Below are 10406 nucleotides of genomic sequence, written 5' to 3'. Positions count from 1 at the left end.
GGAAAGAGGAAACAAGGTGAAACAAGAGGGCTTTATTCCAAGTTATAGCTTTCCAAGAGGCAGTGGTTCTCAACCTTCTTAATACCGCAACCCTTTAATTCAATTCCTCATGTTGTGGTGACCCCCAACCATAAAATTATTTTCATTGCTGCTTCATAACTGTAATTTTGCTACTGTTATGAATCGTAATGTAAATACCTGATATGCAGGATGTATTTTCATTGTTCGCAACCCACAGGCTGAGAACTGCTGGATTAGAGAAATTTTACCTATTCTGCTTCCCCTTTAGGCAGATAACACAAACTCATAGCCTTGCTGTAACAATTCACTTTTGCTGTGTTACAAACCACCCCAAAAATTAGCGGCCTATTTATTTATTGCAATGCCATCATTCTGTGGGTCAGAACTTGGACTCGGCCCAGCCGAGCAGGCCTGCTGATCTAGGCCAGGTGTGGCTGATCTCCGCTGGGCTCACTTTAAGCAATTGCTGTTAGCTGCTGGGTGGGTCAGCTGGGGGCTGACTGATCTAAGGTGGTTCAGCTGGATGGTTTGTCTCTGCTCCACATGGTCTCTCATCCTTCAGCACGCTAGTCCTAAAGAGTTTCAAAAGCAGCGAGAGGGTATCTCAAAGCATAGGTATTTCTCCAGTTTCTGCTTATGGCACATTTATAGCTGTCGTGATGGCCAAAGCAATTCACATGGCCAAGAGCAGTGTGTCAGGCAAAGGCCATGGGTCCAGGAAGGCATGAGCAAACTGACACTATTACAGCAGTCATCAGGAGTTCCCATCTCAGAGAGCCAGCCACGGTGGAAGCGTTGTACAACTGATTCTCAGTCCTGGCTGCCAAGTCCAAACGCGCCTGCCAAGGCACAGTTGGTTTGTCTGCAGCATTTGACACGGGTACTTTCCCGTCCTGAGGTCCTCTTCTCCCTGCGCCCCACCCCCCACCCCATCATACTCCCGATTCCCTTCCTGCCTCCCCCGTCCTTTTCTTCGATGTTTCTAAAACTCTTTAGTCTCTTACAATGTTTACTCTTTAACAATTGTGACCTCCTTGACCTAGGGTCCCAAACTTCTCTTTCTGAAAATATAAATAAATCCTGTTCATGTGTAGCTTTCCAGCATCTCTTCTCTTTCTTCAAGATTTCACAAAGACCCTCACTATTCTCTCAGGACCTGGAGTGTAAATGCTCTATGATAAGACATTTAAATTCTACCAGAAGAGATGGGGGCTCCTCCTACTGTTCGCTCTCCTTGGGCTGCAGTCCCGTCAGCCATGTCCATTCAACTCTTTCCATCTACGTGTCATTTTCTGGCAGGGAGACTGGAGAAAATAGTTGGGAGTTATTCTGTTTGTCCTATGTTATCCATCGACATTACACCAAGCAGGCTGGCCTCTCCTTGAGCCCCTACAGCATGGAAAACACATAAACACACACACACACTCACACCCACACACGCATCCCTCCATTCGTTTACCCATTTTCCCACTTCATCCCTTTGCTCTTTGTTACTGGATTTTGTTGTTGTTTTGGGTTTGGTTATTGAGCTCTTTGGGGGCTCTAGCCTTTCTCTCACACCTTTAATATTCTGTCTTTGGTTTTGGGACCTTCTTTCCATATTTTTTATGTCTCATTTGACAGCTTCCTGTGCAAACCATGTCGGTTTCTATTCCCTGACCCTCTCCCCACATTTTTTTTTTTTACAGCTCATTTAGAAACTGCACAGATAGAACTACATTTTCAGAATTGTATTCATCTTTCAGGGTCTCGTGCCACAGAGTTACACACCTTTTCCCTTCTGAACATTCCAATTTTTACTCCGTCAAAGTCATACTCCTCTCTCTGGCTATCACTTCGTTCTTGTATTCCAAGGGACCCATCACTTCTACCTGCCCATCGATTTCTCCTTGGGCCAGAATTTGGTGCAGAGTAGCAATTCATGCCGTCCCAACCCCTACTCCCTGGAAGATGAAATTGTCAGCAAGGCAAGATGAACCTTAGCATACACTCTGCTTTTGGCTAGATGAGACTTCTAGCAAGTGCGAGGAAGCCGGGAGTCCCCATCAGCATGGAGACTGGCCACGCAGAGTGGCTGCCAGCTGAAAATAACCCGTGCATTCTTCAAGATAAAGTTGGGGTCCCCTGTGTAATTCTCTCGTTTGGGCTCTCCTCTGTAACCGCCTTGGCTTGAAGCCCTGGCGCACTTGAAACCATTTGACCTCAGATGGAGAATTGCTCTCTCTTGACAACTCCTCTCAACATCTCTCCACTCTGAGACCAGGCATGTGCTCTTACATATATTAACAAATTACTAAAGGATGCCAGTTAGACGTGGCCACAGCAGCCTGCACGCCCAGCAAAAGGAAGTGAGAGGCTCAGAACTTTTAGGGCAGCGGTTCTCAACCTTTGGATCATGACCCCTTTGGGGGTCAAACGACCCTTTCATAGGAGTCTCCTAAATACATCCTGCATATCAGATATTTACATTACGATTCATAACAGTAGCAAAATTACAGTTATGAAGTAGCAACGAAAATAATTTTATGGTTGGGGTCACCACAACATGAGGAACTGTATTAAAGGGTCAAGGCATTAGGAAGGTTGAGAACCACTGTTTTAGGGGAAAACACCTTTTTCTGCTTCCTGCCTCTGCTGCAAAGACAGGGTCTGCCTTCTGTGTCTGAAGTTGTAGAATCTTTTTCTCTAGACTTTTAATTGGAGGCATTTTTAAATAGCATGAAGGAAGGTTTGTCACAGGTCTGGGATGTTTTGAAGAGCGTATCCACATAACTGTTCTACCTCCTATTCTAGTCTCAGACTCATCTTTTTATTCCGAATGCCTTCCAACCTGCTTCTAGAATAACAGTCTTTTAAAATCTATTTTTCAGCTACAGTTGACATACAATATTATATTAGTTTCAAGTGTACAGCATAGTGATTCGACATTTATATGCCTTACAAAGTGATCACCCTGATAAGCCTAGTACCCATCTACCACCATACAGTTACTACAGTATTATTGACCATGTTCCCTGAGCTGTATTGTACATCCCTGTGACTATTTTTATAACTGGCGATTTGCACTTCTTAATCCCTTTGTCTTTTTCATCCACTCCCTCGTTCTCCCTCCCATCTGGTAATCATCAATTTGTCCTCTGTGTCTATGAGTTTGTTTCTGTTTGTTTATTTTGTTTTTCAGATTTCACATATACATGAAATTATATGGTATTTCTCTTTCTGATTTATCTCACTTGGCAAAATATCCTCTAGGACAGGGGTGGGCAAACTTTTTGACTCGAGGGCCACAATGGGTTCTTAAACTGGACCGGAGGGCCGGAACAAAAGCATGGATGGAGTGTTTGTGTGAACTAATATAAATTCAAAGTAAACATCATTACATAAAAGGGTACGGTATTTTTTTTTTTTAGTTTTATTCATTTCAGACGGGCCAGATCCGGCCCGCGGACCGTAGTTTGCCCATGGCTGCTCTAGGACATATATATATCCATGTTGTCATATATGGCAAGATTTCATTCTTTTTATGGCTGAGTGATATTCTACTGTGTGTATATATATATATATATATCCCTCTTTACCCATTCTAGACTAACATTCTTCAAAGATTGTTTTTTCACACCTTGCTCCTGCTCAGAATCTACCAATGGATTCTCAGGCTTATGGGATAAAAGTCCTCGTCCTTAGCCTGGCATTCAAACCCTGCTACACCTGTGAATGAACAAAAGAATGATTATTTGTTGAGACTCCGACCGTGGGCGTGCACTTACATTAGCTCATTCAGTTCTCACAACAATCATGTGAAGTAAGAATTACTCGCCCCATTTTCTAGATTGCGAGAACTTGGACCCACCGAAAGTCAAATGATTGCACAGAGAGAGCCCATAGCCAAGAGCCCAAATGGCACAGCCAAGAATTTTCTATTTCCTTCCCCTTTGCCACACTGCCTTTCCCCTGCCCACATACAGCACCACTACTCCCTAACAAGAATTCTTTGCTTCTGCTCATGCCTTGTTTACTCTACTTAGAAAGACGTTGCCTCTCCTCTGACTGTTCAAATCTTCCCTATCTTTCAAGGCAGCCCAATTCCCATCTCCTCCATGATGTTACCTTTAGTAACTTGAGCCTCTAATGTCCCATTGTACTTGAAGTCTGGATTATGAGTTGCTTGAAACAACTCTCTGTGGGTTCAAACATGTAATTCTACCAGGATGGGACCCAAAAGTTATATAGCTACTGTGTCCCTTGTGGAACCCAGCATCGAGCGCGGTACAAAAGGTATCTTGAACTGGAACATAATTGCCCTGCTTTCGATGGAAGTAATTTGAATTGAATAATGTAAGGAAATCGTCATGGAAGAGAGGATTGGGGAGTTGGGTTTTAGAATCCCAGATTTTCATTTGTTAAATCCCCAAACTTATTAAAAGGCAATTATGATAACAGTTATAACAACAAATATATTTTGGAATTATCTGTGCCCCTCAGAGCAAAATCGGTGTGAGTTCTATGGGTGTGTAAATGACCAAGACAACTGCAGGGATATCTTACAGTGCAAGTGCAAACCGGGGCTGTCAAGACCCAACCCACAGACCGCCCTGTGTCTTGGTAAGTGTTCCACCTGCTTCTAAATGTTCTGCACAACGCCTGCCCTCCCTCCTTTCACATTTGCAAAACACAAACTTTACTGCTCAAGGGTCCAGGTGCATCTCAGGCTCTGAGGGCTGTGACATTTGGCTCCAGACACATGTCTGAAGCGGGGGCTTGGCCGAGAGCTGGTGCGGAGGCCTGTGGGCAGCTTCTCGGGGCACACCGTGTGCACAGCCCAGGGGCACCTCATTTTGCCGCAAAAAAGAAAAGTGAAAAATTGTATTCTGTGACATATCACTTTGGGGCTAAAGAGGTTGGTTCTGAAGATGACCCAGAATTCACTCTGTTTTGAAGCTTTGGGTCCAAAGTGTTCTGATACCTGCAATGCAGAGCACAACATGCAGTGCCTGGTGCAGAGCGGTGGGAGCGTTGACTGCGTGTGCCTGCCGGGCTACCAGAGGGATGCCAACAGTAACTGCCAAGCGTAAGAGAAACCACTCCTTTCTTATCCTGCCATGGCTGGAGCTGGTTAGGGGGTAAAGGATAAGGATAGAGCTTATGCAACATGGCTTAGGGTCAGAAAGCTGGTATCCTGGCATCAGTCAGTAGGTATAGAGCATCATCATCATCATGATCATCATCGCCATTGTTGTCTTCAGTAGTTTCTGACACTTCTGGGTGCTGGGAGCCACACTAGGGATACCTCTCACACAACAGCACCATCAGGAACGTGTCAGTCCCCCGTTTGCAGGTGAGGAAACTGAAGCTCAGAGGATATCCATCCTTTTCTTCAGCACACAGTGCAGAGGCCCATGGCCTCCCAGCCAGAGGGGGCCCCCCTATGCTCCGTGCCTCTGGGGTTCTGCTCCCCCGGGATTGCTGAATATTCCCAGAGCTCAGGGGACAGAGTATTCCATCAGCAGAGAATAAGACCGCCTGGGATTATGTGACACCCCCCCCCCCACACACACACACACACACAAACCTTCTAGAGCTCCATGGAAGATGCTCACCTGGAGATTAGGACTGTAAGGAAGGAAAGAGAAAGAGGAGAAAGAACAAGGGAGGGGAGGATGAGAGAACGGTGGAGAGGAAGACGTGGGGCGGGGTGGGAACCCTGACATGCTCCCACACACCCTTTACCATGGTTTCCTGTCATGTCTTGTATCTTAGGTGTGCATTTGGCTACAGTGGAGTCAACTGTGAAGACCGTGAGTATAAAAGTCTTGCTTTGCTGTTAAGCACCTGAAAAACAAACATTAATCCCATTCAGAATTCAGTCCAGCCCTCCCCCCCCCCCCCCCCAAGCCTCTGGCTCCCGTCATAGAGAGGGAGGGGCCTGCCTGCAGCGCGTTCCTCTGGGTGGTGCCAGCCCCTCCCGCCCGCAGGTCACAGGCAGCAGCACCTTTGCTGTAGGAAATCACAGAACTCGGCCCAAGAGGCGGGCAGGCGCCTCTGGACAAGTTCCCAGTCAGCCAAGGGCATCCTACCGTCCTATTCGTTTTCGACAGTAGCTTAACTATGCATTTTCTGCTACTAGAAAGGATAAAAGACCCGTGTATTCCAAACATGTTTGTGGTTGGGGAAGAGGAGAACTAGACACCAGACATTTCAATCCTGACATATTTTTCAGAGCTACCTAGTAGTTTGAGATCTGTTGTTGCAAATTCAACGGCTTCGTTTCCTCCCACCCTTCACACCCACCAGGTTGGGACAATACTAACTTTACTAGTCTATTTTAAATTATTTTACATTTAAAATTTTACAAAATGATCCAAGATGAGGGAAATATTACGTTTGGCTTCCAGCCACCTCCAAAGTTAGTGATAAGAAATGCCCTCAATTTCTATATATTTGCTGGCAGAACTGGATATACTAAGTCATTTCTTCCTTCCGGGCTTTCAGTGTCCACACCTATACAATGGGAAGGTCAGGCTGGATGACCTTGGAGGTTTAATGGTCTACGGCTCCGTGAACCCAGGCGTAGGCATACATGACAGTCAGGTGACAGAGAGAGAAAGTGTCCAGGGCAGCACGATCTAATAGAAATATAATGTGAGCATTATATTTAATTTCAAATTGTAAAATTCTAAGTAAATTTCTAAAAGTAAAGAGAAATTGATTTTAATGACATTTTATTTCACTCACTGTATCAACAATGTTATCCCTTCAACGTATCATCAACATAAGAATTATTCACGGGATATTTTACGGTGTTTTCCAAATGTGTTTGAAATCCACTGTGCATGTTACACACACCGGCCAGCTCATAGCCACATCTCGAGTGCTCAGCCGTGCTAGACAACACATCTCGAGAGGGAGGCTGGTGGTAATGAACCTGCAGACTCTCCCCTCACCGATTCTACCAAGCCATTGCCTGTCTCCTCTATGAGTGACAACTTAACCCCAACCTCCTAGGTCCCCTGGCCCCAGCTTATCATCCAGGTCAGGTGTGGGGGGGCAGCCAAAGGCAGCGGAGCTCAGGAGGGAGTGTGGTCCTCGGTTGAGATCCCATTCCCTACAGATCCCATGGCCTCCATGGCCGCCTTCGCGTTTCTGGTCTTTTATTGGGCAAGGCTGCCTCTTCTGATTGAGCTCTGAAGATACCGTTGGGGTTTGGAGATGGCGGGGAGAGGTGAGGGACCCATCCAAGCTGGCCCTGGAGGGGTCCGAGCTAGCTGGAAAGCCTGATTGGGTGAGCCCCCAGAACACACACACCTGTGCAGGAGACAGACAGCGGGGGCTTGCTTGTGGGATACTGCTCCAACTCTTCTCTTTTCCCTTTCAGCATTTCAGCTGATCCTCACTATCGTGGGCACCATTGCTGGCATCCTCATTCTTGGCATGGTGATTGCACTTATCTTCCTGAGGTATGGAATGGAAGTGTTCCTGTCCTGGGAAATGCCCTTGATTTCTATATATTTGCTGGCAGAACTTCTGCGCATGGACTTCTGCGCATGGGCCACGAAGTTTCAATCGCACTGTACATGCGCGCCTGCACGTGGTATTTTGTGGAAGAGCCACACTCAAGGGGCCAAAGAGCCGCATGTGGCTCACGAGCCGCAGTTTCGGACCACTGGTCTAGGACACTGCAGGGGCAGGTCTGTGGCCCGAGGGACAGAAGGAAGAATAGGGTCACGATCAGGGTGAACTGGGGCAGATGCCTCCTTCACCTGTAAGAATTTCACTTGGCTTGAAATGCTTATTCCCGAGGCCAATACGGAGAGGCATTAAGACCTCTATACCTTGAACTTGTTTCATTCACTGAGGTGCTTCTATAGACATAGACTTGGCTTGAATGGAAAAATGTATCACAAACCATCTTTTCTCTTTGACTTCTATTGTTATTTCCGTAAATAATTCAAAAGCACACTTAGGAATACTAACATTAGCGAAATCTATGTGGCCTGGTGGAATTGGGTGGTAATGTCGGATCACTGTTAGCCCTCTGGTTTTAATGGTTACACGAAGCTTGGGAGGAGACAGTCCTCAGGCTTACGGACTCTACACTGAAATAGTAGAGGTTATGGGTCATCAGGTCTGCAACTTAAGCTTAAATGGTTCAGAAATGTTAACAAGTGGGGAATCTGGGCGATGATGTATGAGAACTCTGCAATATTTTTTTGGTAATTCAAATTTGGTAAATTTGAAAATATTTGCAAATTTTCAAACATTTTTTAAAAAGAGTATTGGCATTAGCATTTGCTTTCAGGAACTTTCTACCATTGTCAGATCCTAATTCCCGCTACTAATTACAGATCGAAGACAAAGGGTATTGAAGAGCAGAACCTGATTGACAACGACTATCATAGCCTGAGAATGTCGACAACAGGCTTCACCAATCTCGGAGCAGAAGGGAGCCTCTTCCCTAAAGTCCAAGCCACCTTCTCCAAGGACAGCTTCATGCAGAACCCCTATGCACAGAGAAGCATGCCCCGCCCCGACTATTAGGTGAGCCAGTGGGCTTGGTTTGGCTTCCTGAGTGCAAGGCCCCAGGGCAGTGTAGGGACCTGGCTATTGTATCTTCACCCGGGTTCAAAGCCTTGCCCTTTCTGTTACTAGCTTTGTGATCTCCGACAGGTTAGTTGTTTTCTCATCTATGAAATGGACAAAATGCATCCTAGCTCATAGGACAAAGGTCTAACACACTGACAGGTTCTAATTTAAAAATAGTATTCAAAGAATGTTCATCAAAATAATTTATGCATCTAAATTTTCTCCTGTGTTGCTGTTGGAACACTGTTTTTCTAAGAGTTTTTTTTGTTTGTTTTTTTTCCCCCTTCTTCCTTTCTCTCTTGTTGTCTAGGGCGGTAAAAAAAATTGGAACCATCGATGGCCCTTAACTCAGTGTCTGAGCTTTTACTTTGACTAAGAGACTAATGCAGCAGGGAAGACCTGGCCTGGTATTGTTCTTCCATCTGACATCCAGCCCCTCTGAGTGGAAGCTGGGGATGTCTGCAATGACGACAGCTTGCTTGCTATTTAAGTCCCTATGAAATTAAATGCACTCAGATGCTATTAGCACTTGTAAGACAGTTGATTTTCTCCAAGCTGTACAATGGTTAGGGTTTTGTTGTTTGGTATGTTTTGTTGTTTTTTTTCTCCCTGATGGGCAACAATAACCATTTCCAATCTAGAGGAAAGTTCCCAAGATTGTTTACTCCTGGGGAAACGTTGCTCTTGGGTTGATAGCCTGCAGATCAGTGACCCACTTCTGGGAGGTGCTCACACATCAGCTGTGGAGGTGCCGGCAAAGGGAGAGATGCCACCTTTTAAGGTTCTTCTGTCCCCCAGCTGTAGGGATTGCCTTGCTCTTGAATTGCCGGAGCTTGTGACCTGGCCTCACCCCACGAAGACAGAAAAAAGACATGTCTCAGATGTTCTGGAGGAGTGAGGGAATGCAGGACCTTTTGTGAATTAGAAGGCTTGGACCAGCAGTGTCCATGGCGGGGTGCATTTCAGAGTTTGTGAAATGCCCGTAGGTGAGAGAGGCAGGGAGAAAAGTCATGACCGGGAGCAGGAGGAACAGAGGCAGAAGGAAGCTGGACTGGGAGACGAGTGAGGACAAGGTGCAGGGGTCGCCTTCGTCCTCAGATTCCCCTCCTCGGTGAGCAAATGGGCACTTCCTCTAATGCAGCCTCTACCCAAGGCCCAGGGCCCAGGGAAAGGTGTGAAGACAAACACCCCAGGAGCAAGAGCTTGAAGTCACTCTGAAATGGCAGACCTTCTGTCCGGCTGAGGGTGGGACAGGGAGCTTGTGCTCGGGGTCCAGATGTCCAGCCTTGTGATGCGGGTTCTACAGGCACCTCACCGAGGCTTCCGCCTTCCCTGGCGACAGAGGCCGCGCTGTGGCCCCCACACACCCTAGAAGCCACATCCAGCACGGGCTTTCTTTCATGTCCAGAGTGTCCTTATTTATGTCTAATGTCTGGTCCCCTTGCAAGTTATTTGTATTTGTTGTTACTATTATTTGTTGTCGACTGTTCACGTGAAAGGTAACAAATAAAGCGTCTTTGGTAGATGGCGTCCTTTGTGTTGTGTTCGGAGCTTTTGGTGCAGCACACGCCGCAGTGAGTCTCACTTTCAATAGCGACCAGGACACACGGCCAGCTAGACTGACACCTGCTGTCCTCCTTAGGGGCTGTGGGAGGACCCAAGGCATTTTTGAACAGGTAGTAGATATTTTCAGCTACTTCCGGGCGCACATCCCACGCCCCGCCCATTAGGAAACAGCCGAGCCCTTCCGGTGGGACTGATTGGATCCTCAGCTCCCAGGGGGCGGGCTTGGGTTAGCCTGAGCC

General features: G+C 46.6%; 1 protein-coding gene across 1 annotated transcript in view; it reads left to right on the top strand.

Moving 5' to 3' along the window:
• The window catches only part of MUC13 (mucin 13, cell surface associated), a 20629-nt gene extending 10444 nt beyond the window's left edge, over positions 1–10185 (top strand). Inside the window, exons 7-12 of the mRNA XM_006775023.2 lie at positions 4504–4623; positions 4960–5089; positions 5779–5816; positions 7394–7488; positions 8371–8556; positions 8912–10185. Coding sequence (XP_006775086.1) covers positions 4504–4623; positions 4960–5089; positions 5779–5816; positions 7394–7488; positions 8371–8556 — 569 coding nt within the window. The 3' untranslated portion in view covers positions 8912–10185. The remainder of the gene's footprint in view (positions 1–4503; positions 4624–4959; positions 5090–5778; positions 5817–7393; positions 7489–8370; positions 8557–8911) is intronic.
• Positions 10186–10406: the final 221 nt, after the last annotated feature.

This window comes from Myotis davidii, unplaced genomic scaffold, assembly GCF_000327345.1.
Source record: "Myotis davidii unplaced genomic scaffold, ASM32734v1 scaffold9, whole genome shotgun sequence".
NCBI classification, from domain to species: domain Eukaryota; kingdom Metazoa; phylum Chordata; class Mammalia; order Chiroptera; family Vespertilionidae; genus Myotis; species Myotis davidii.
Note: the sequence above shows the minus strand (reverse complement) of the source record. Positions and strands in the feature narration are given on the sequence as shown.